Here is a 24415-nt window from a genome sequence, read left to right on the forward strand (position 1 = left end):
GTGTCTGTAGCATGAAATTATATTTTTTTAGGGAGAAAAGGGTTTTAAAAAACCTTCAACTAAGAGGGACAGACTGCTCATGAATTCAAGAATAGCTAAGCCAGACACCTGAGACTTGTACTAGCAACCTTGGTAGCCACTTACTATTTGCTCAGGGAAGGGAGGGGAAGTTTCAGAGGAGGCAAATATAGCTGCAGAGTTCTTTAGAATCCCACTGGTCAAAACACAAGGCCATGAGGAAAACCACAAAGGACATGAGCAGAATGACATGCTTGCTAAATTGCAAAGAGGCAAAATTGGAAAGCTGAGGTGCAAATCAAATTAAGCCTAACAAGGGCTGTCAGAGGCTCTGCATTTGCTTAACTGCCTTAAAAAGAAATGGAGAGAAAAACATGGCTCATGGCTTCATCAAGAAAGAGTTATTGATCAATGAAATGGAGGAAGCTGGGACATTGATAGTGCTGCATTTACATCCTCCTTTATGCCCAAGGTTAGTGGGGAAGCAGATCTGGGATAGCATTTTTAACAGGGAACCAGGCAAGGAGCCATGAAATAGCCTTGGAGCAGCAACAGCAGTGACAAGAGGCTGGGAAAGGCAGCCAGGGCTGCTGGAGGAACTGCTGAGGCAACTTCTCCAGTGCAGGCAGGAAGGGTGGGGGCAGTTTTTGCCCATTGGCTATTTTTAAAAAGGTGAAGCAGAGCTGAACCTCCAAATTTCACTTCTCAGAAAGGCGCTATCACAAGCAGTTGAGGAACTGTGTGAAGGTAAAACCACGATAAACACAATGTTCTCCTTGTCCCTATGTGCACCCAAGGCAGGTGGGTGGAACATCCACAATGGGTTTTCATGCCAGGAGCACACAGTGTGTCCTTGCTGGCCATGAAAAGGAAGGCTGACTTATGCAGAGAAACAAAAGTGCTGCTTCTCCCAGTTTGGGCAAGAGGAAAAGTGGAGTTGAGGGTAGGGGCTGCCTTTATCAGGGACCTCATAAGAGATCTGATCTTCTACTACCAGAGAGGCTGAGAAAAGGCAATATAACCCCCAAAGGCTGTAAGTGTGCAGAACTTTTACCCATTTCCTTCTGGGATCAGCACAAGCTACAAGTTGGTTGGATGGGTGGTTTATCACACAAATCCTGTGTCCTGGGAGCTGTTCTCACTGATGACAGAAGCAGGGACTGGGGAGGAGTGAGAGGGGTCTGGGAAAGCTGTGCTCTGGAAGGAAGGAGCTTCAATCCCACCAGTGACAGCCTGGGCAGTGCAATCACTGGGGCAGTGATTCCCAGAGCAGCATCTGAGTAGTCAGAAAGGTGTTTTCTTAAGTTTCCCTAACATCTGGGGTTTCCAGTGCATACCACATATTCAAGTTTTCAGAGGAACAATTTATGGAGAACACAACCTAACATTTGAACAGATTAAGAAATCACTGAGAGGCTGAGTAGAAGGAGACACACTTAGAATACCACTAATACCAGCCTTAAAACAAAGGCTTTACTATTGGTCACTTTTATTTGAAGAACAGAAGAGCCTTTCATCCCAGCCCACTCCATGAGTTTAGTAACTCAGGCAGCACACAAGAAGTCACATCCTCTAGATCAAGAGCTCCAAACAAAGCAGTCCCCACTGAGACACTGAATGTGGGCTTTCCTCCTCCCCCTCCCCAGGTGAAAAGCAAGCCCAGCACCAAATGTGAACAGCACCCTGATCCCACACCTGCAGGATGCTTCACTAGAACTACACAAATAAATAGTATCTCATGGAGAGGGAGCAGAGGGCCACCACAGATCATCTAGAAATTAAGTTATTGCTATGTTCTTATGTACTTGACACTGCAGGTAACTCACTTGGGTAACCACCAAGAGGTGACAGTCTCAAACTGCCCTTGTGTTACCAGCTTGTGTTGGACTGAAAGCTGTGGGGAGACAAGGCAGATCTTGTTTCATCAGCTCCCTGCCTTAAAGGCACGAGTTCTTGGTGCCACTGAATCTTTGTCATTTTGCTGAAAACAGCTGGGGCAAGGGGCTCCCAATACACCTGGAAATTCACCATGCCTGCCAGTCTTTCCCATGCACACTGCTGAGTACAGACTGCTGAGGGTACTCCCTGTTCCTGACTTGCCTCAGGAGCTGCTGAACCATCTCCACACAAGAGGCTGCAGGTTGAAATTTCAAAGAGAGCAGGAGCCCATCGCCCCGGGGGCTGAGCCAGAGCTGCTGATTCACCAGGGACAATCAGGACTAATTAGAGCTGTAGGACATGGGCAATGCCACAGGCACACAAGGACACCCTGACACGTGACTGTACTTCCCTCTGCTGGTGGGACACGCTGTGACGGCCAGCGTCCAGGATCGAGTCGGGTCAGCCAAAACAAAGTGTCACATGAAGTCTAATACGTGACTTGTCACCAGAGGATCAGGTAGCCCAAGGCCGGTGACAAGTGGTGAGCTCACAGCAGTGTCAGTGCCCGCAGTGTCCCTCCCCACATGGAGTACTGGCTGGAGAGCATGAGTTTGAGAGGATGAGGACTGCAGGAAGAACCTCAGAGTGATGGAAAAGCAGCAGAGTCCGTGGCAGGACATGTCTTTGTTAGGCATCGTGCAGCTGGTTCTCTGGCAGGAGAATCTTCTCGCCAGGCTTGAAGGCAGGCATCCCCAGGTAAGGGCAGCTGGCACAGCGGAATGCATCCCCCAGGTAGCACTGGCAAGGCAAAGAAAAGCACTGTCTGCAATCAGGTGCCACTTTCAGGTCTCTTCCCCTGTGATATGGTTTCTCCAGCTCAAGAGGTGTCATGTCATCAAGATGCTGCTCAGCATCTATGAGCACAGAAACTGCTTCCCTTCTACCCCTTCCCAACACACCTGGTTAGTGTGCATGGCAGAGCTGTGCAGGCTCACACAGACATGAGTCTCCACCCCACTTGGTGTGCCCAGGCTGGGGCAGTCCCTGAGCTCCCACAGGGCAATCCCCCTGGGCAGATCCCTGATTAGGCCATGAGCAAAGAGGGAAAGGGTCACTGCTCACTCTGACTGCCCCAGGGAGTCAGAACTGCATGTGCTGGTACAGAGCACATGGGCACAGGGCAAAGGCTGAAGCTCTGCAGAAGCTGCACAGGCAGGCTGTGGAAGCAGTGATCCAGCTCAGGCTGCAGTGACTAGGAAACAGAATTCTTACACACAGATCACATGCTGCTAACCATAGTATAAAGACAAAAATTACTAATTACATTTCCACAGGCAGATTTAGGCTGCGAGCCCTTCTTCTCCTGTTCCAGTTCTTCAGCCAGGCCACATGTGCTGTAGAAAAACAAAGAAGTCACACCTCCATCTTTCTGCTTAAAGGTCATGAGTCATCAACACTTGTGCCAGCCCTGCTCACATGCAACAGCCTTACTCTGTCACACCACACAACTGACTCTGGACTCATGCTCCTCACTCTGCTCTTCAACACCACAGTTTGTATAACAAGTGTTGAAACACTCCTCAAGTTTGAGCTGAGTGGGAAATTACACTACAGCACTTGCTGTATGTGCTGCTTCTCCTTGCAATGTGAGAAACCAGGGTTTTAGGCAAGCTGCACAAGCTATGCAGTCACCTCCAAGATGGCTGTTGATAATATACACCATTGTGATAATCTGTATCTGTCACAGGTCAATTCTCCCTGTATTTGGATTTACATTCCAATAATTAAGATAAGAAAGGACATGAACCAAAAGAGTTCTCTGAGGAACAGCAAATTGCCTACAATCTTTTTTAAATCCCTCCAACTCTTAAGAGTTTAATGCTGCAGTTGAAAGGTTCACTGAGACATGAATTCCAGCACTGACCAGTTCTTGCAGGCTTTCCTTTTGCCTTTTTCATTGCAGGATGGAGCTCTGAGGGACGATGGATCTGGCTTCTTCAAATCCTCTGAATCCAACAGCTCATCAGAGTCCAGAAGATCCTGAAAACACACCATGGGAGACAAAATGCAGGAAATGGACTTTTCAGTAGGGAATGACACTAGTGAGTTACATTCTAAGAAATGGTACTATGTGTACACTGGCATGAAAGTGCTGCAGCTCTGCTCTCTCATCCCTGTCTCCCCTCTGCCCTCCCCACACCACTGAGCTCTCCAGACCCCATGAAGAGATGAGTTATTTTGCCCTAGGGAGGTTTTTCTACCTCTAAAGTTTTAAAGCTTCCTAAGAGGCACGACTGAAAGTATTTAGAATAGGAAAGAATGGAGAGAGAGAAGGAACAGCAAAGCCTCACAAAGAAAACAAAACCACTTACCATCTCTTCATCATTCATATCATTGGCAGACAGTGTCCACAGCTTGGCAGCAGCTGGGTCCACACGGGGTTTTGCTGGAGCCAAATCAAAGGAAGAAATAGTAGTTATTCCAGCCTTTGCCCCATCTACTCCAAAAAAATAAGAGTTCAAGCAACTTTGGAAAGGCTCATTTCATAGCTTTTTACTGTAGCACTCCCTACTTGGGAACTGTCTCCCTGTTGTAAGTGATGCCTTGTGAGAGCCACCAAATCCAGGTGTTCATCATGCACCACTCCTCACCTGAAGGAACAGGTTTCTTGGCAGAGGAAAGTTTGAGCTGACTTGAGGATCCCACTTCGAAATTGGGCTTCCTGCCTTCTATCTGAACAATGAGAAGGTCATTGCCTTGGTAACCCAGATGTTCTCCAACAGACTGGGCCTCCTCTGGGGTCGGTGCTTTCTTGTGCACCTGCCAAGAAAGATTTTAGGTTAACCTTATGCAGAACCCTTTATTTTAACACCAAGCCCAGCATTCCAGTGAACAGACAGCCAATATTTTCAATCCTAAAGAAAACCACTATGCTGACTATCTAAAATTTGTGCCAGGCAGTGGCCATGCACATTTACAGCAAACCAGGGTAGCTAAAACCCTCATCACCCAGCAAATCCCCAGGTAACTGCCCAAGGGCGCTTCTGGAAATGGTAAATACATCCCTACCTCCTTCACTTCCACCAACCCAGAGAGAGTCATAGTTGTGAGGAGCTTGGATGCTGTCTTGATTTTGGTATTGTTTCCTGCAAGACACAAAAGCAGAGAGTAGGAGAAGGCAAGAACAAGAATAGAGCTCACTGAGACACCTGAAAGAGCAAGAACTTTAGAGGGAAGTACTCGAGCCAAACTTCTGCACCAAAATTGGGCCCTTTGTAGTCAACAGAACAAACCAGAAAAAGCAGCAGCAGCTTGTTCATTAGAGTAACAGTGTGGGGTCACAAAGCCATTCTAGCTCAGAATATGTTCTATATGTGCCAAAACATTTCTCAATCCAATCAATACCCATCAAAAAAAGATTTTAACAAATCCCCAAACAAACTCCCTCCCCAACATTTTTACCTGTTAAACTACTCATGAAGTTTTCAAAACATGGACTCCTAAATGAATATGCTACATTAAGAAATCATCTTGTGTTTGCCTTCTCATGGCTCCTCCAGCTGTCCAGCTCTGGCTTTTCTCCTAAAACTCAGTCCAAAGACTTTTAACCTTTCCTGGATAATTATTTCTCAATGGACTTCTGAGGCAATCTCTTCAACATCTGTCACCTGTTTTTAAAACCACTTCAGAAGCTCCTCAGAAACACAACATCTGCAACTACTTAACACTGCACCCTGAGGAGAAAACAGCAGCACTGAAGCTTTTCAATGTAGTTTAGGAACAAGCCCATCCAGCATTTTGGATAGGAGAGTGACTGCATACATCTTTGGTGGATACCAGCATAAGCACAGGATAAAAACCTTGTGATTTGAGTTAGTGCGCCAGGAGAATGAAAATCTCTCCATGTTGATCAGGGTTCCTGTCCTTTCTATTTCAGCCTAGTCCTCACGAGAAATGCTATGTTGCCATGGAAGCAAGATTCTCTCACCTAACTCTGTAAGCACAGGTTCTTTCAGCAGGACACGGCCCCCTGGCTTAAGTATCCGAGCTACTTCTGCCAGGAGCTCCACACTGTGCTGGGCTGCACTGCCTGGCACCATGCCAGAGAGGATCACATCGAAGCTGGACTTCCTGTGAGCCGCTGGGAAGAAAGAGCAAAATGGTACAACTGAGCATGTACACACAGCTCTAAACACCAGTTCCACCTCCCTCATCCCTCATGCTTGAGTGCAACAGCAGGAACTCATCAAAGACACCAAGCTTAGAAGCACAGCTAGGGTGCATCACTTCCCCTGCTGTACTGCCCAGGTAAGAGGCAACAGCAGGTGCTGACAATGTTCTGACTGCTGACTCCCACAGTGGGAAGGTGTTGGCTCACACAGCAGCAGAACCCTCTCCCTTTTAAGGAAACAATGAAGAATTAAGCTCATTCTTACACAGAGGCAGCTGGTTAACATTTTCCACAGAGATATGATTATCAGCTCCCACCAGTGACTGGACTTTATCCACCAAATCCTTCAGGGCTTCGACGGGCGAGGAGCTGTCCCAGATGATGGCCACGCGCTGGCCTGGAGCCAACCCGTACTCGCCCATTGCAGCAGCAGCAAACCTGGCAGGGCTGGGGAGAGAGGGCAAGGCTGAGTGCCAAACACAGCACAAACCTCTGAGCACTGTGATTTAATCAGCTGAGTTGTTTTAATAAGTGGGGGTAATTTTCTGGAAATGGGCAACACAAAGTTCCCACAAACTGAGCGTTAGCAGGACATGAAGAAAGAGCTACACTTCAGGGCATAGTTCAGCTCCTCTCCAGTTCATTGATGGGACTCTACAAGCCATGCTTTAAAGAAATCAACCAAATAACAAAAAAAACTCACCTGCTTTCCTTAAAAATCTGAATAAGAAAAACACAGGATTCCTGGATTTCCTGAGCAGTGACAGCTATTTGACATTAAGCACTGCCTTGTGTCTCCTACTCCAAACACAACCTAGCAGAGTTTACTTATGCAGTACATGAGAAGAAAAAAGTAACTTTCAGCATTCCCAGCATTCCAGATTGTGGCTCTTCCACCGTTAGGATTGGTGGCACTGGGTGAGCAAATTACAGGGAGGGAGGAGCAGAACAGAATGTGCAGGGACAGTTTTGAGAAAGCTGTCTCCACTAAACTTTTATATGAGATTGTATTCCTTGTATGGCAATACCATCCCATCATCACCTGTTCTCACAGCAGCACCAGCTACTGAACCCCATGATCACCCCTCTTTCCTCTGTCCAACACAAACCTATTTTCTTCCTAATTTAACACAACACAGAGAACAGAGAGCACTGCTGGCCAGAACAGTTGCCCAGTTTATTTTCAGTTACCTGGAAACAACACACCTATTTCTGGAGAGACAGTTATAAACAAGGTCTTTACCAGGAATTGCTACCTCACACATCCTGAGCAATGCCTTGCTGCCACCACATTGCCACTGAAGCACAGCTCATGGATATGCTGTACCAAATTTAACTGCAGTGAGGTGGGAAGTGGATTTTCACCCACAGTTCCTCTGGCTCTGCGTGCTGTGGACTCCCCCTCCCTCCTGCAAACTGCCAACAAGTTCAGAATGGGACAATCTGTGCCTTTTCTGAGCTCCTGTGGTAGGAATTCACATTAAAACAACCACAATACCAATCCAGTCGGGAATATACACCTTGGATGTACACTGCAGGTTGTAACACCTCACAGCTGGTTTTGCATGTGTGACACAAGCTAAGCAGCTACAGCAGACAGTAACATTTGTAACCACACATACAAATCCCATTAAAAAGTCACCTTTCCCAAGAAGTAGGCTGAAAATCTCAAAAGACGCCTAGGCTGCGAGGCTAAGGTGGGAAAGATAAACCCGAAGTCACAGCTTCCTCTCTGACCAGCAGGTGATGACCTTGCAAGATCAGTCAGAGCCCAAACTGCATCAACAGCAACAGCACCGCCCAGAGATGCGGCGAGGAGGCCGCGGAGGAGGGGCCCTTATCTCCGTGTCACACACATTGAACGGTCCCCGAGGAACAGGGCAAGGAGAGGGGTTAAACAATAGCGCAGGTTCCGCTTCGGTAGATCAGAAAGCTGCTGTGGTGGAATGGGATGATCCTGACAGTCCTTCCCAACCCAAACCACTCCAGGGCTGTAAACTGCAGCCTCCTGACGCAGCACAGCCAGATTCCAGCGGGCCGGGACGCTCCGGCTCCCACCGAGCTGCGAACGCTCCGGCTGCCGGCGGCCTGGAAATGCTCCGGCGGGCCCGGAACGCTCCGGCTCCCGGCGGCCTGGAAATGCTCCGGCGGGCCCGGAACGCTCCGGCTCCCGGCGGCCTGGAAATGCTCCGGCTCCCGGCGGGCCGGGACGCTCCGGCTCCCGGCGGGCCCGGGACGCTGCGGATCCCGGCGGCCTGGAAATGCTCCGGCTCCCGGCGGGCCGGGACGCTCCGGCGGCGCAAGGCTGCGGCCCTACAGTGGGTGCGCGTTTGAAGCGCAGGCGGAACGGGCGCACTAAACCTCTCGGTCACCGAGCAGGGACGGTTCAGCGGCAGCAAGGACAGGACACGCGAGGAAATTTCGTGAAGGAATTACTTAAACACACACACACAAACACGCACACAGCACACCCCACCCACCCCCTCAGTGCTTCAGACAAGGTCTCAGAAAGGATTTTTAAGGGGAGAAAGGGGCAGCGGCAGCCCCGTCCCGCGCCGCTCACCTCCCGTGATCCGGCCCGCTCCGCTCCGCTCGCTCGTCCCGGCCTGACGCCGTCACCGTGACGTCATCGCGCTCTGCCCGCTTCCAAGATGGCGGCGGCGGGCGGGCTGCGGCGCGCGGGCTGGCGGCTGTGGCGGGCACGGCGCGCGGGTGAGGGGCGGGGGGGGCGCGCCCGGGACGCGGGGCGGGGAGGGAAGGGAGGGGGAGGGGGGAGCGCGCTCTCGTGCGCGTCCCCGTGCGCGCCCCCGGCGATCGGGGCGGGGCAAGGTGAGGTGAAGGGCACGGGGGGTGTGAGGGAAGCGGGGCGGGCCCCAAGCCGGTGGGTTTGAATGAGGGGTTGGGCCGTGGTGGTTTTCGTTAGGCGCGTGGGCCGTGAAACCCAATTTATTTAAAATAAACCCCAAATCTAAAAAGCAGCAGCTAAATTAAAAGTTCTCCCAGAGTGTCATTGAGTAATCACTTAGTGATTAGCGTGTGGTGTCTGTCAGGGCTCTTCGGCTCCCGAGTCGGACTTGCCTTACATCTCCTGCTCGGAGTTCAGCACCTTCCTCCCAACTCCTTAATCAGGGACCAAAATGGGGAGAGGGCATGTTGGCTGCCTGGTTTCCAGTCCGAGATTGGGAAACAACTTGCAATATCTGCCATTTGCACTGCACTTTCCCTCACAAAACATTTTTGCTGTATTCACATAGACATGAGCTCAGCTGAGAGCGGCGCTTAACAGAAGCGTAAAAATAGACACTCTGAATTTGTGTTCTTTTCAGCTGCATTCACCACAGTTCTCTCCACCTTGATTTTCCCGGTGTGGGAAGGAGATGCTGACTCTTGTTTTTCCTTGCAGTGGTCAGGTGCCAGCAGTACCCGCCCCTCCGGGCTCTCCAGGCCTCCGCCGCGCTCAGGGCAGCCTCCGATGAGCACAAGAAGGAGCCATGGGCATCCTCCTCCCAGCAGCACTTTGATTCACCTCCAGCTGGGCACCAGCCTGAAGAGAAACCTCAGGGCCCTCACCCCAGGTAACTCACAACTCCTTCTAGCACTGTCCCACCAAGAGGGGTCGGAGGGCTTTTGCTTTCCTGAACCTCACATTTGAAAATGGAAGACAAGATCCAGAGTTAAGGAGCGCCAGACTGCAGCAGCTGGAGAGCTGGTTTGCTGTGACTGTACAAATTCCACCATAGAAACAGTATGGGGCTTGCAGGTCTTTGTTTCTGGATTTTCGTGTGAATCTAAAAAATCCAGGGACCATATATTGTCTATATGCCCATAGTATAAAGCCCATGTTGGAAAAGGTTATAGTTTAGTTTTCTGTAAAGGAGGGGAATGTGGGGCTGATTGGTCTCCATCTCCACTGAGCCCTCCTTCCCTTATTTCCCTCTTCTCTCTGAGCAAAGATTCGTTAAGAATCCTTTTTCTGGACAGGGAAGGATTTTACTGGAGGAGGCCAGATTGATACAAAGCAGGTCCTAAAATGTGCCTGGTGTCAGGGAGTGAGTGGCAGAGCCCAGGTTCTGTGGTTGGTGGTGACACTCCCTCACTGTAACAATACCTTCTCATAGTTACACTGGCCAGGGCGGCCAGCAGTCTGAGGACTATGAGAGCGAGGAGCAGCTGCAGCATCGAATCCTCACAGCGGCGCTGGAGTTTGTGCCTGAGCATGGCTGGACTGCAGAGGCCATTGCAGAGGGAGCCAAGGTATGTGGGGAGAGAAGCAACAACCCAGTTGAAAACTGGATGGAGCTGAAGTGCAGGGACAGCCAGGCCTGCATGCTTCCCCCACATACTCTTGGGCGATGCACCCTAGTCAGCAAACGCTACTGGGCAGGAGTGAGACCCAGCTGCTACAGGATAAACCCTTCAGAGTCAGACTGAGACACAACGTACAGCAGTGAATCCTAAAGAGAGAACATGTCTAGGAAGTACTTTTTAATGCAGTGTTGCTTTGTTTAAATTCACATAACGTCTTTCACAAAATAAATACAACTTTTTTCTAGCTGGATCCTGCTTAGCAGTGTCTGACCTGGTCTGTGCTTCTCTCTTCTTTGCTCCAGACCCTGGGCCTCTCTGTTGCTGCAGCAGGGCTGTTTCACAGCGATGGCAGTGAACTGATCCTGCACTTTGTGTCTGACTGCAACACCAAATTGTCCGAGCTGCTGAAGAAGGAGCAGAAACTAGTGCAGCTGGGTAAAGCAGAGTGAGTACTGGCTGTGAACTAATGTCTTCCTTTGCAGATTTTGGGAGCTAGGTAGACAGAGAGGCCACCTGGAACACAGATACTTGAGATTAAAAGTATAATTTACCCAAATAAAATCATCTTCCCAGATACAGACTAGGACCAAAGGCATGAAGGATGTGTAATACTTTCCTTATCTATTGCTCAGCCAGGTGGAGATTGATCTTTCAAGATCAGAATTGAGTTTAACTTGGATATTCTTTCTAATTTTTTTCCTTACTCAGGAAGAAGCCTATAGATGAATTCCTGAGAGATGCTGTGGAAGCCAGACTGAGGATGCTGATTCCATACATTGAGAAATGGCCCCAGGTATAAAAGTAATATCAGCATTGTCTCTTTTGTGTGTGTATACTTTAAACACCCTGTGACTTTCAACACAGTCTCCCCACCAGATTAGTTCAGGGTAGTAAATGAAGCCCTGGCTGCTTTCAGACGATTAGTAGCCTTCAGGAAGAGAGCAGCCTTGAAGGAGGCAGTTAAAGGTGACCTTAGAGCAACTGTTTCTGGCACTTCTGGAACGGCAGAGCTCTCTGTTGTTCCCTCCACCCATCTGGCATCCCCAGGGGATTGATTGCTGTGTCTCTGCTCAGTCCTGCTTGCAGGGTCACTGTGAGTCAGGCCCTGTGCAGCATTGCTGTGGCTGCACTGGGATCACCTCACACCTGGGAATGCAGAACTGCTTTGCTGCAGGGAGCTGTCCTTGCAGTGTGTGACTGACAGACCCCTGGCAGCCTGAGGGTACAGCTGAACTGAGAGGGCTCCATGCTTCTAAATTCAGGTTTAACTCCCAAGCCATTCTTCTCACAGACTGAATTGTGGCTACAGTGACAAGCAGAGAGTTCCTAATCTTGGCCTGCAAAGATTGCTGTGAGGTCAGCCTCTGTGCAGAGCCACTGCTGGCCTCTGGGCAGCTGAATCCTGCACCCCATGCACAGAGAGAGAGTACAGGCTTCATGTTCTTCTTTCAGATTAGCATAATTTGCCCTGTGAAGGATGTGGGTGGTTTGTGTCTCTCCTGGCACTGTGTGATTACGTTCAAAGGCTGCAGGATCCCAGCAGGGCCATTATGGCTGGCGCTGCTCTGCCCTTGGTTGCAGCTCTGAGTTCAAAGTCAAATTCAGAGAAATGAGAGATGTGACTCCCTGCCCACAGGGGCACAGCACAGTGTGAGTCAGCTCAGGCTCTGATGTTTCCATGCCACAGAGGCAGCTCAGGAGAGACAGCACAGGAATGTTTGAACTGAGCAGGGAGGGATCTTCTGGGCCAGTACAGGCTGAGGCCTGAACTTACTGTGCCACACTGTGTGCTCCCTGCACACCCTGCTGAGCCACACTGTGTGCTCCCTGCACATCCTGCTGCTTGGAAAGACTGCAGAGAGCTGGGAGGTCTTGTCACTGGGAGCTGGAGTGACAAGTGACAGGCTCAGTCAGCAGCAACAGGGGAAAGATAACAGGGCAGAGCAGTGTTGGTCTCCTTTGGTGTTACATCCTTCTCTCTTTGGCTCCTATTTCTTTGTTTCCTTTGCAGGCCCTGAGTGTCCTGCTGCTCCCACGTAACATCCCTTCCAGCCTCAGCCTCCTCACCAGCATGATTGATGATATCTGGCACTATGCTGGGGACCAGTCCACAGATGTGAGTCCTTGTGCTTTGGGACAAGCTGCTTCTACCCCTCAGCACTTTGGCAAAGTCATGGCTTCAGACAGGAGTGGGGCTGAGTCCCTCTGTCCATGGCCCATTTGTTGAGTGAAGAAAGCATTTCAGAGGCACCCAAGGGTCCTTATAAACAACATCTAATTTCTAAAGAGACTTAAGAGCCACTGAGGCTGAATGCAAATTACTGCCAATGGGATTAGTGCAAATTAAAAGGACCTGCTTCCCTGGGCTCTTAAGTGCTCTTATTTTTTCCTTTTTGAAGACACAGACAAAGTTGTTGAGATTTTGAGACTGAGAAGCTGATCCAGTTTTCAGTGAGTGAGCAGTGGGTCTGTCCAACAGCTCTCTTCTACTAGCAATAGCATTTACAGACTTGACTTGAAAACCTTTAAAGAGCCTACCTAAAAATACCAGTAGCTTATTAAAGCTTTCATCTTTCTGGCAGGAAATAAAAGAAAATTATAACCTTAATTATGGCAATTAATAAATTACTTTAATTCTTATAGATGTAGGGTGAGATGGAAAAAGCTAAATGAACCATTTTAACAAACTACTTTAATAAGCTTCTTTTATCTGTGTATAAAAGAGAAGCTACTGAAGTGAAAAATAAATAAGGCAGCAGAAAAATTAAAGGAATAAACCAGAAGGCAACTGAAAGAACACAATTGCTTCAGGAACTGAAAGTCCCTTATGTGTTATGCAAGTCAAATCAACATGTTGGAGCCAGTGTCTAGCTGTTCCTAAAGTCTCACTGATGTAGGGATTAGGAGTTTCTAAAGTTGTGTTTTGTTTGCACCTCCTGACTGGCTGCATGAGTTTTCCAGGAAAGCTGAGCCTGCTCCCTCTTCCCAGTAATGGGGTTTAAAGTCACTGACAGCAGATCCCTCTTCCCAACACCAGGAGCCAGGCAGAGAATTCTCATGCCTCAGAGACCCCTTCAGGTGGGATTTTAGGAGCAGGAAGAGAACAGAAAGAGTTTTGTCTGAGGCCCTGAGAGATCCAGCTGCAAATGGCAAATTCCTCTATATGGGGAGGTGTCACTGTCATATTTTCTGGAAAAACCCCCTTGCCCGCGATTTCTCTCCTGAGAAGCTGAGAAGCCTCAGAGAAGTAAAACAATATTATCTCATTCACTTCTCCTGTGTTTTGCTGCTTTGGAAAGTGGTTTGGAGATTGTTTATCCAACAGCTGGGGGTGTCATTGGTTTAATGTGAATTGTTTTGAGTTAATCACCAATCAGGGCCAAGCTGTGTTGGACTCTGAAGAGAGAGTCATGAGTTTTCATTAGTTTCTTTTACATACTAATCTAGTATCTTTTAGATACTAATTAGATACAGCCTTCTGTCTGTATCCTTTCTCTATTATTTAGTATAGTATTCTTTAATATAATGCAGATAATAAAATAATAAATGAGCCTTCTAAGAACATGGAGTCAGATTCATCATTCCTCCCAATTACGGGGGCTCAGGAAATCCAAGAGGGAGGGACATGCTGTGGGTGTGGGGTGTTCCTGGCAGTTCTGTGACCCTGGATGAGCACTCAGGTCACAGCTCTGTCTCTCTTGGCAGTTCTGTGACCCTGGATGAGCACTCAGGTCACAGCTCTGTCTCTCTCTCTCTCTCCCTCCCATGCCCTGCAGTTTAACTGGTACACCCGGCGGGCAGTGCTCACTGCCATCTACAACACCACGGAGCTGGTCATGATGCAGGACTCGTCCCCTGGCTTCGAGGACACCTGGCGCTTCCTGGAGAACAGAGTGGCTGATGCCATGGCCATGAGCAATACAGCCACCCAGGTAAGCCTGGGGACAGGTGTGCATGCAGCACATCCCTCTCCACAAGGATACCTGCAGGCACAGCTGGCTTTTCCATCGTGCACATCTGCTGAGACACCCCCTTGTTGCTGTCGGTTCCAAATCAATAAATGATTTTGTGGTTTTTAATAAACTGACATGGAGGTGCCCTCTTTGTCAGACTGTCCCAGTGGTTAGGAGACATCCCAGGAAACCCCTTCCATGTCCCTGTCTGTGGCTGTCACTTGTCTGCAGTGCTGTCAGCACCTTTCTGTGGCAGACACATGCTTGTTGTGCATTCCCTCTGTGTTTGGGGGCCACGGGTGCAACTGCAGGAAGCAAAATGTTGTGTTCTCCTTGTGTCTCCCAGGTGCAATCCACTGGAGAAGCTGTTGTCCAGGGCCTGATGGGAGCTGCAGTTACTGTAAGTAATGCTGGAACCTGCAGGGCTGTGAGAGCAGAATTGCTCCTGAATGTCAGCAGGTGTTTTCCTCCCAAATCTAGAGGACAACATGGAAAAACTGTCATCTTTCATAACTTAGATTTATTTAAGGGTGATTTCCTTGGTAGTCTGAGGTTAGCTCACTGTTTTGTGGTGGAAGCACTTGAATAGAGCATAAGGAAATTAAGTCTGAAGCTGCAGGGTGAGCTTTAGGGATGAGAGACAGGTGATCAGAATAAATACGGCTGTTCTCCATTGCTTGTCACAAGATCTCTCCCTGTGCCAGGCTCTGTGCTGGAAATCTTGACAGAGGCTCAGTGGCCCCAGTCCCTGAGCCACAGCATGGTGACTTCCTCAAGCTCTGTCATTGGACTCCAGTGTCCTTCCAAGAATTCCTCCACTTCTTGGTAGTGTCCTGGACTTCTTTCTGTCAGGGAACTGCACTTCTTCTGGGATACAAAATAACCCTCTGTGTACCCAAGAGTGGCTTCTGAAGGCCTTCAGGGCCTCGCTGTGATTCTATTTTTGGACAACTCCCGTTTTATTTAGTAACAAAGTGATTTTCTTGTTATGGGACAAGTAGGCTGGAACATAATTTAGACATTGTAACTGATGAAGCACTTGTCAAGAATTTCTCCCACCTCTTTTCCCCTGCAGTTGTGGTGGGATTTGGTGTCTCTCAGGCTCTCTCCTCTCTCATACCTGCGTGTGCCAAGAGGATCCTCCCCTAGAGAAGCCCCGGGCTCTGTTTTACATCCACACGGTGCCCCCGGGTCTGGGATGTCTCCCTCTGTCCCTGCAGCAGATGCAGTGCCCAGATAAACCTGGGTGCATCCTGAAGGGGGTGGGCTGTGGTCAGGCGGCTTTAGGGCAGAATCATCCCCGTACATTCCTGACAGGGGAGCGCATTCCGGACCTCCCACAGGTGCAGGGGGTCCCGAGGAGGTGTACAGGAGTGCTGAGCTCTGCAGCTCTCTGCAAAATGGATGAGCCAAATGAAGCCCCAAAAGCAAAAACTCACTGCCGAGGTCTGTGGGGCCACAGAAATAAACCCAAACCTGCTGACCGGGAGGGCAGGCTCCGGTGCGAGGGGCGGCCGGAGTTTGGTTCTTGTCCATCCCCAAACCACAGAGATCCCTCTCGGCCCCGCATCTCTGCTCGTAGCACACCGGCCTCCCCTCGGCACCCGCCCGGGACAGGAGCACTAAACCCCGTTCTCCCTGTGCCCACAGATCAAGAACCTGGCGGGGCTGAACCAGCGCCGGTGAGGCGGCGGCGAGCACCGGAGCGGCCGCGCCCGGCCCTTCCCCGGCACCAATAAAGTCGTACTCAGCCTGGCACGGACTCTTATTGCGGGCGCACCGGGGCCGGGGGAGCGGGGCGGGGCCGGAGCGGGCGGGCGCTGCGGGCGGCGGGAGCGGGGCCGGGAGCGTGGCCGGGAGCGGCGGGAGCGGGGCGGGGCAGCCATGCCGTACGCCAACCAGCCCACCGTGCGCATCACCGAGCTCACGGACGAGAACGTCAAGTTCATCATCGAGAACACGGACCTGGCGTGAGCACCGCCGCGGGGCCGGGGCGGGCGGCCCGGGGGTGAAGCGGCCGCGGGAGGCCCCGGGGCGGCCGGGCAGGGTCTGTGAGGCAAAGCCCCGCCGCAGCCTCGGCCCGGTCTGTGCGGGCCTGCAGCCTCGCGCTCCCTCATGCCCAACACGGGTGTTTCCCTCCTTCAGGGTGGCGAATTCCATTCGAAGGGTGTTCATCGCAGAAGTCCCCATCATAGGTGAGGCCTTTCACTTGCCTGTGGTCGCAGTCCCTTGGGCTGCCCTCCGCGTAGCTCCTGTCACTTTCCTTTCATGTTCCCCACTCCTCCTCTCTGCTTTTGGCTCTCCTTACTCGTGTCTAGCCATTGCTGTGCCCTGCAGATGCTGCCCCAGTGTCTCTGCAGTCTCTGGAATGTTTTCTGTGCACTCACAAGCTTGTTTTCCCCACATGAGTATTCCTTAGTTTGTGACTTTCTGTTCTCTGCAGCCATTGACTGGGTCCAGATCGATGCCAACTCCTCCGTGCTCCACGATGAGTTCATTGCACACAGGCTGGGTGAGTACTGGGTGGGGAGGAAGATGAAGGTGTGTTGCAGGCAAAATCAGGGTTAGGGGCTCTTGTGGTCTATCAGACATTCCTCTGATTTCCTGCTTCTCCCAGGTCTCATCCCGCTCACCAGTGACGACATTGTGGATAAGATGCAATATTCCAGAGTGAGTCACAAAAAATGCTGTGGGGAGTCATTTTGAGGGTGGTGGGTGTTTGGTCTGAAGGGAAGCTCTGTCAGTTTGTGCATAAAGAACCCGAGTGTGTGTGTTTGTGTGTGTGTGCCAGGACTGCACATGTGACGAGTTCTGCCCCGAGTGCTCCGTGGAGTTCACGCTGGACGTTCGCTGCAACGAGGACCAGACGCGGCACGTGACATCCCGGGACCTCATCTCCAACAACCCCCGCGTCATCCCGGTCAGTGCCACCTCCTGCACTCACAGACCTCGCAGGATTCACAGCATTTACAGAATGACAGGGTTGGAAGAGACCTTCAGGATCACCGAGTCCAACCCAGCCCCAACCCCTCAACTGAACCCTGGCACCGAGTGAGGTGGCACCATCCAGGGATGGTGACTCCACCACCTGCCCAGGCAGGCCATTCCAGAACTTGATCACACTTTCCATGAAAAACTTTTCCTAATATCCAACCTGTATTTCCCTTGATGCAGTTTGAGACTGCCCTCTCGTTCTGTCAGTGCTGGCTGGAGAAGGAGCCCAACCCCACCTGAGCACAGCCACCTTTCAGGGAGTTTTAGAGAATGATAAGGTCTAGTTCTAGTACACTGTTGAGGTGGATCCAGATGTCACCACAGCCTGGGGTGCTCCTGCTGCCTGGTGACGGTGTATGCCTGGGTAAAGCCCAGCTGGAGCCTGCTGTCTGTTACTTGCCTTTGGCTGAGGTGCTCTGAGTGCTGTGTGTCATCTGTAGCAGCTGTGGGAGTGGCTTTAGGAGCCAAGCAGCTGTGCTGTGCTGGAGCACTCATCCAAGCTGATCTTGCCCCTAATTTGCTTGGTCTTGTTTGGCTGCTGCAGGTGACATCTCGGAGCAGAGACAACGACCCCAATGACTATGTGGAGCAGGATGGTGAGTGCTGGGTCACTGGCAATAGGAACTGTAGCAGGAAATTGTTGTTATCTTGTTGTTGTATTTCATATTTCTAAAGTCCCATACGGTCACAATCATATTTCTAAAGTCTCGTACCTTCTTGGCAATATTTCTCAGGGGCAGTTCCTCACAGCACCAACTTCTGCTTGTTGCTCCTTCTTAGTCAGGGCTCTTTCCAAGCTCTGTATGACTGGCCAAGCCCACCCCCTTTTATCACAGTTATCTTCACTAGCTACAACTGCAGCCCAATTAAGGACATCCCAGCTGCAGCCCATCAAGAACATCCGGGGCTTATCAGGGCAAGGCCTTTATACAGATATTCAATATACAATACAGATATTTTACTAGGACTCCTACTATAGGAAATTCCCTTTTCTCTGAGGTTCTTTGAGCTTATCCTTCCTTTACTACTGGGCAACTGTAAGGCAGCTGTAAATATGACACTTCTGAGCTGCTGGTGTCACTGCACAAGTGGGGTAGCATTTTGTCTTAATGCCACTCAGATTGTCCCAGAACTGGAGAGGGTGCTTCTGTCTCTCCTTGTGATAGCTCAGAGATAGCAAGGAGGTGAAATGCTGTGTTGTTGGCTGTTCCTTGGGGGCCTGTGCAGCTCCTTTTGACTTCACTCTTCTGGGGATGCAGCTGAGCCCTGCTGTCACAGACATCTTTTATGAAAAATCCTTTCCTTAGGATTTTTTTCTCCTGAGAAGCTGAGAAGCCTCAGGAACAAAATGTAAACAATGGTTATCTGCTGCTGTGGAATGCAACAGGGGGATCTGTGATTGGTCTCATGTTGATTGTTTCTAATTAATGGCTAATCACAGTGAGCTGGCTTGGACAGAGAGTATATATATATATACAAGCCTTTGCTATAATTTCTTCTTTTTCTATTCTTCTGATGAAATCCTTTTTTCTATTCTTTTGGTAAAGTTTTAATATAATATATATCATAAAATAACAAATCAAGCCTTATGAAACATGGAGTCAGATCCTCGTCTCTTCCCTCATCCTCGGACCCCTGTGAACACGGTCACACCCCACTAAGAATCCAAGCTAAACCTGGATCCTGGTGACATCTTCCAGCAGCAATCTGCCTTTGCAGGGTGTGCTCACCCACTGCTGTGCCCTCTGTGTATTACCGCACCTGAGTGGGCGCGGCTGGTGAGAGAGAGACAGTGAATCTTGTTTCTTGATCAGAAGGCTTGATTTATTAAGATATTATATATAATACATTATGACTATACTAATAGAATATAGAGAGAGGTTTGCAGAGCTGCTAGCTAAGCTAAGAATAGATAGAAAAGAATCTATAACAAAGTTGTGTCCAGGGACTCAGTCCCCTAGCTTGCACTGGTGATTGGCCCTTAATTATAAACATAGAAAATGAGCCAATCAAGGTGAATCCTATTGCATTCCACAGCAGCTGATAACAATTGTTTACCTTCCCTTCTGAGGCCTCTGCCTTCCAGAAGACACAGAAATCTGAAAGAAAGGATTTCTGTGGAAAAATGTCTGTGACACTCTGTGTGCCCTGCAGACATCCTGATCGTGAAGCTGCGCAAGGGGCAGGAGCTGCGGCTGCGCGCCTACGCCAAGAAGGGCTTTGGCAAGGAGCACGCCAAGTGGAACCCCACGGCCGGAGTGGCCTTCGAGTACGACCCCGACAACGCGCTCAGGCACACCGTGTACCCCAAGCCAGAGGAGTGGTATGTCCTGCTGTCTGTCTGCAGCGCCTGGCAGGGGTTTTCCAGCAGGCTACACCTTACATTTCAGCCCTGTAATTTGGCTCAGTAAGCGATGGGGAGCGTGCCTGCCATGTCCCCTTGTGCAGAGTCTGCTCCTGGGGTTGGCTAGCAAAGTCAGTCGCTTGGCAGCTGCACACAAGGTGGAATGGTTTGTGGTCATCTTTGTCCTCCCTCATGTACCATCACTGCTGGTTTGCCTCACTTTCATGCCCTTTTTCATCACTTCTTGTTGATTTTTTTCCTTCCCTGTGCAAATGTTCTGTAGGTCAGAGTAAGGTCTGAGGAAGGAGCAGATCCATGTGAGATGAAAGAAGTTGCTATGAGAGTAAAGAGTGGAAGGTTGGGTTGCAAGACTGATTTTTCAGCCTGGCTTGAGGAAGCCCAGTATGGCTGTGATTTAACCCACACATCTCCTCACTTTTGGAGCCTGAGCTCTTGCAGGGTTTCCCTCTCTGGCCCTTTCCTCTCCTCTGAAATACCATTCTGCACAGGTTGCACACAGCTTCTCATCCCAAAGTGACATGATTTTACTTTTGGAAAGCTGCTGCCCTGCTTTGGCCTGGGTGAGGACTTTATGCAGCATGACTTTTCATGAATGCTGCTCACCTGAGCTGCTCCTGGCTCAGTATCCCAGTGATCACTGTCACTAAGTGACATCCTGTCACTGAGCACTCTGGAGCCAGCAGCATAGTGAGGAGCCAGGTGCTTTAGGCAGGGCAGGCTGAGAGCAGGGACTGGGCAGGGTGGTGGATGTGCTGCTGTAAACATTGGTCAGTGGCAGGCTCACAAACCTGGTGTGGCATACCACAGACAGGGCACCAGGAAACAATTTTTGAGAAGTGCTAGGCAAAATCTATGTAAAAGTTGGAAAAATCCCAAAAGAGGATTGGTATTGGAGCTGCCAGTTCTTGATGATATGTCTGTCTTCTCAAGTCCATCTGACTCCCTGTGAAGACAATACAGAGCCAAAGCCTTCTGCTGTCCAAGGCCAGCTATGATTTTTGGTTTAGTTTTTCATGCTAGTTGCTTTTTGAGGCTGTTGGCAGAGCACTGGCATGCAGCTGGACTCTCCAAACAGCTGCCAGGGTCATGGAAACCTCTGCACTGTTTTGGTCATGGGTGGTTCTGCAAGTAACAAGAAATCCCCCTTTCAGTAACACTTCATCTATCTCAGTGGCTTGTACAGGCAGAGGGTTTGTTTGAGAAATAGTTTTATTTCAGGCAGCTGATTACAGGGTGCTGGGATCAGTGTTCCTGGGCATTGCTGGGGCAGAGGAAGGCCAGCAGGAGACCTTGGTGGGTACAGGATTTTCTGTGCTGGCTTCTCAGACAGCTCAAGGCTTTGGGTTTTCTTACATGGATTAAGTGGTTCCACACAGTCTCTCTGATGTGGTGCTCTATAAACCAAGGGATGCAGCAGGTGAAGAGATGTGTTTGTGTAACTGATGCACAGGAATTGCAGTGGTTTTGGTAGAGGAGTGGAGGTGCAGGACATAGGATGGAGCTCACTGGTGCAGGTGGTGTCTGTTGTACAGGAGATTTTTTTCCTGCTGGCTCCAAGCAACTGTTCCTCACAGACTTGAGTGCTGGAGTACTCCAGTGCTTTCCTGGCCCAGTGGGAAGTAGAAAGAAAAGATAACTCAAGGTCCATTACTCCATAAAAGCATCCAGGCTCCATAAACACAGTCCCTTCAGGAATTAATATCCCTGAACTGTAAGCACCTGCCAGATTGTACCAGTGTTGGTGGATGGAGCCTCAGCTTGCTGAGTGTGGGCAGAGCAGGGCTGATCCCCTTCTTCCAGTGCTGCTGGCTGACTCTGGGGCGTTAATGAGGAGCCAGAAAACACAATGTGTGACTGAGCTTTTCTCTGTGACTTGATGTTTGATGACCACCCTGTTGTGTGCTGCACGTGAGCCCCAGTGCTCACTCACTGAGTGCCTGGGCTCTGTGTGTGGGGCCAGGCAGGGGCTCTGTGTAACCTCTCCTGCTCTCCCTGTCTGTGTGTGGGGCCAGGCTGGAGCAGGGCTCTGTGTAACCTCTGTGTAACCTCTGTGTAACCTCTCCTGCTCTCCCTGTCTGTGTGTGGGGCCAGGCAGGGGCTCTGTGTAACCTCTCCTGCTCTCCCTGTCTGTGTGTGGGGCCAGGCTGGAGTAGGGCTCTGTGTAACCTCTCCTGCTCTCCCTGTCTGTGTGTGGGGCCAGGCTGGAGTAGGGCTCTGTGTAACCTCTCCTGCTCTCCCTGTCTGTGTGTGGGGCCAGGCTGGAGTAGGGCTCTGTGTAACCTCTGTGTAACCTCTGTGTAACCTCTCCTGCTCTCTGATTGCAGGCCCAAGAGTGAGTACTCGGAGATCGATGATGAGGATGCTCAGGCTCCCTACGACCCCAATGGGAAGCCAGAGAGGTGGGAGCAGAATGCAGTGCTGCAGCTGGGAGAGGGGGTGACTGGCTGGGTGCATCTCATGGGCTCTCATTAATGAAGAGTGCCTACACTGTGCTGAAATTGCCAGCCCAGGGAGCTGACATTCCCTGAAAAGCAGGGCAGGAGTTGCTGTTAAGTGGTGATATAGCTGGATGTGGCAGGTTTTCCCCTCTGGGAGATCCTAGACAGTTCTCCTGAGTTCATGTTGCTCAGTGAGGTGTGAGGCCTGTGGGGGAAATACCCTGGCTGAAGGTGTTCATTCACCTGTGTGTGTCTCATGCTCTGATTGCTGGTGTTATTTGCACTGCAAAAGCACCTCAGCCAGCCTCAGTTCCTGGCTGGGGGCTGCTGGCTCACAGGTCTCAGTGCTGAACAGAAATCAGTCTCAGAAGTGCTCTTCCAGCCTCTGAGGTTGTGAATGTTGGTGTGAGGGTTCTAGAGGGGCAGCACTGGCTGTTGCCTGCTTGGGAGGTGAATGATGATGATGATGATGATGGTTGGGATTGCAGGCAGATCTCCCTGCTGTGGGTGTGGATGGGCTGGAATGATGTGCAGTCTGGGTTTGCACCTCCTTGCAGAGGTGGTGGTGACATAACCCCTGCCTTATAACCTCAGGTTCTATTACAACGTGGAGTCCTGCGGCTCCCTGCGCCCCGAGACCATCGTCCTGTCTGCCCTGTCTGGCCTCAAGAAGAAACTGAGTGACCTCCAGACACAGCTGAGCCACGAGATCCAGAGTGATGTCCTCACTATCAACTGAGGTGGCCCTGGCTATAGAGTACTGAGCTGTGAGTGATGCCTGGCTGAGATCTGGGAGAGGCTTTTACCTCCCCAGCATCTCCCTCTGCCATTCCTGGCCCAGCACTTGGTTGGTGGCACCTCTTCCCTGGCCCTCCTTCCCAGGAAAAGCCATTGTGATGTGTAGGGTAAAACACGAAGGGAATTAGTGAGCATCTTAGCTGGGACAGGCTTTGTCTCAAAATGATCCTGGAGTTTTGGTTCTGGTGTTGGATTTTGGCCACGTGGTGTTTGGGATTGGGAAGCGTGTACCTTTGTTACACAACCCTACCTTATTTACATGTCCATTCTTTACTGTGCTGAATAAAGCCTTACCCCCAAATTTTTCTGTCATCCCTGGAAGCTCATTCAAAGCTGCTGGAGGAGATGTCACATCATTTACTTCTCTCCAATAGACATTAACTTAATGAGATGTGCTTTGGAGGGAGCATTGCTCGCTGATGCTGATTGCTGCTTGTGACATTATCTCCTGAGGAGAGCAGCACCCTCCTGCAGGCAGCCCGTGGCTCATTGATCCAGGGCTGTGTGTAAAGCACATGTTTGAGGCTGGGGTGGGCGAGAACTGCAGAAGGCAGCACTGCAGGGGAGCCCAGCTGGGCCAGGCAGGCAGAGCTGTACTTACAGAATCCTCTGGAACAGACTCCACCCCTGTGCTGTAGAACCCTTTTCTGGGAGCTGGGTGGCACATGGGCTGTCAGTAATGGCCCCTGGCTGATACCTTTCTTTGTGCCCACAGCCCCCAGTGTGTGCTGGGCTGGAGTTTTGTGCAGGTCCCATGCCCTGACCCCCCTGGCAGTGGCTGAAAGCAATGGCCTTTGTCACCCCTCCTCCTCCCCTCCATCACTGCCCAGCATGACTTGGGATCAGCTTGGTGACACTTTCTGGAGACAGGGGAAGGTCTGTGTGCCCCCGTGCTGATCCTGGTATGGATGGGGATGGTTCAGGGGGTGGTGCTAGGGTCACCCTGAGCTGGGGAGAGCAGCCCATGCCAGCATTGCCTTCCCCTCCAGGCAAAAGCTGCTGCATCCAGGCTGCTGCTTCCATTTCCTTGCCATGGCAGAGCTGGCTGCAGCATGGCTCTATGTCCCCATCCCTGGAAAGATCACTGTGCTGGCTGGCATGGCTGTTTTACCTTGAGGCCAGTGCTGCCAGGCAGTCATGGCATGGATAGCTTACCTGGCACAGCTCTGGGAGAGCTGGGAGATGGTGTGCCTTGAAACTGCATCACCTGGGGACTTGGAGCCACCACTGGCCTGGCACATCCCCAGAGCCACGGGCAGCTGGAGGTCAGGGTGACAGGGGGATGCTGCATCCTGTCCCACCCAAGGTTGTTTGATGGAGAGTGGCAACTCCCTTTACCCTTTTTCCTATCCCAGTGGTTTTAGGGCTTCACTTGAAATGTCTTGGCCATAGCTGGAGGCAGAACAAAGCCCTGAGCCACGCATGCTGCCAGGAGCCTCAGGAAATCTCCCCCATCAGCATTTTTCTCTCTGGCAGGCACAACTCCCAC

General features: G+C 50.7%; 3 protein-coding genes across 3 annotated transcripts; 2 read left to right on the forward strand and 1 right to left on the reverse strand.

The window, feature by feature from the left end:
* Nucleotides 1-1490: 1490 nt before the first annotated feature.
* CIAPIN1 (cytokine induced apoptosis inhibitor 1) lies at nt 1491-8713 on the reverse strand. The gene is made up of 9 exons (XM_063168034.1): nt 8634-8713; nt 6336-6517; nt 5888-6040; nt 4969-5045; nt 4551-4719; nt 4272-4345; nt 3824-3939; nt 3224-3293; nt 1491-2697 (listed from the first exon to the last, which is right to left on the reverse strand). Exons 2-9 carry the CDS (start codon nt 6490-6492, stop codon nt 2587-2589), a joined length of 927 nt encoding a protein of 308 aa, XP_063024104.1. The 5' UTR covers nt 6493-6517; nt 8634-8713; the 3' UTR covers nt 1491-2586.
* COQ9 (coenzyme Q9) lies at nt 8707-16030 on the forward strand. Its single transcript, XM_063168033.1, has 9 exons — nt 8707-8782; nt 9474-9645; nt 10189-10324; nt 10681-10823; nt 11087-11171; nt 12390-12494; nt 14155-14310; nt 14678-14731; nt 15982-16030. The coding sequence occupies exons 1-9, from the start codon at nt 8722-8724 to the stop codon at nt 16015-16017; spliced, it is 948 nt and encodes a 315-aa protein (XP_063024103.1). The 5' UTR covers nt 8707-8721; the 3' UTR covers nt 16018-16030.
* Nucleotides 16031-16192: 162 nt separating this feature from the next.
* Nucleotides 16193-23227, forward strand: POLR2C (RNA polymerase II subunit C). The gene is made up of 9 exons (XM_063168027.1): nt 16193-16301; nt 16477-16526; nt 16775-16843; nt 16949-17001; nt 17123-17251; nt 17870-17921; nt 19480-19648; nt 22015-22089; nt 22723-23227. The coding sequence occupies exons 1-9, from the start codon at nt 16216-16218 to the stop codon at nt 22865-22867; spliced, it is 828 nt and encodes a 275-aa protein (XP_063024097.1). The 5' UTR covers nt 16193-16215; the 3' UTR covers nt 22868-23227.
* The last annotated feature ends 1188 nt before the right edge of the window (nt 23228-24415 follow it).

Source organism: Melospiza melodia, chromosome 13 (assembly GCF_035770615.1).
Source record: "Melospiza melodia melodia isolate bMelMel2 chromosome 13, bMelMel2.pri, whole genome shotgun sequence".
Taxonomy (NCBI): domain Eukaryota; kingdom Metazoa; phylum Chordata; class Aves; order Passeriformes; family Passerellidae; genus Melospiza; species Melospiza melodia.

Excerpts from the sequence above, each read along its gene's own strand:
- CIAPIN1 (XM_063168034.1), bottom strand. The coding sequence starts at position 6,492 with ATGGGCGAGTACGGGTTGGCTCCAGGCCAGCGCGTGGCCATCATCTGG. Across the intron at positions 6,041-6,335 it reads TGTTAACCAGCTGCCTCTGT|CGGCTCACAGGAAGTCCAGC; the intron begins GTAAGAATGAGC and ends CTTTCTTCCCAG. Across the intron at positions 4,720-4,968 it reads GGTTGGTGGAAGTGAAGGAG|GTGCACAAGAAAGCACCGAC; the intron begins GTAGGGATGTAT and ends CTTTCTTGGCAG.
- COQ9 (XM_063168033.1), top strand. The coding sequence starts at position 8,722 with ATGGCGGCGGCGGGCGGGCTGCGGCGCGCGGGCTGGCGGCTGTGGCGG. Across the intron at positions 8,783-9,473 it reads GTGGCGGGCACGGCGCGCGG|TGGTCAGGTGCCAGCAGTAC; the intron begins GTGAGGGGCGGG and ends TTTTCCTTGCAG. Across the intron at positions 14,311-14,677 it reads TGAGCAATACAGCCACCCAG|GTGCAATCCACTGGAGAAGC; the intron begins GTAAGCCTGGGG and ends TGTGTCTCCCAG.
- POLR2C (XM_063168027.1), top strand. The coding sequence starts at position 16,216 with ATGCCGTACGCCAACCAGCCCACCGTGCGCATCACCGAGCTCACGGAC. Across the intron at positions 16,527-16,774 it reads CGCAGAAGTCCCCATCATAG|CCATTGACTGGGTCCAGATC; the intron begins GTGAGGCCTTTC and ends TGTTCTCTGCAG. Across the intron at positions 16,844-16,948 it reads GTTCATTGCACACAGGCTGG|GTCTCATCCCGCTCACCAGT; the intron begins GTGAGTACTGGG and ends TGCTTCTCCCAG.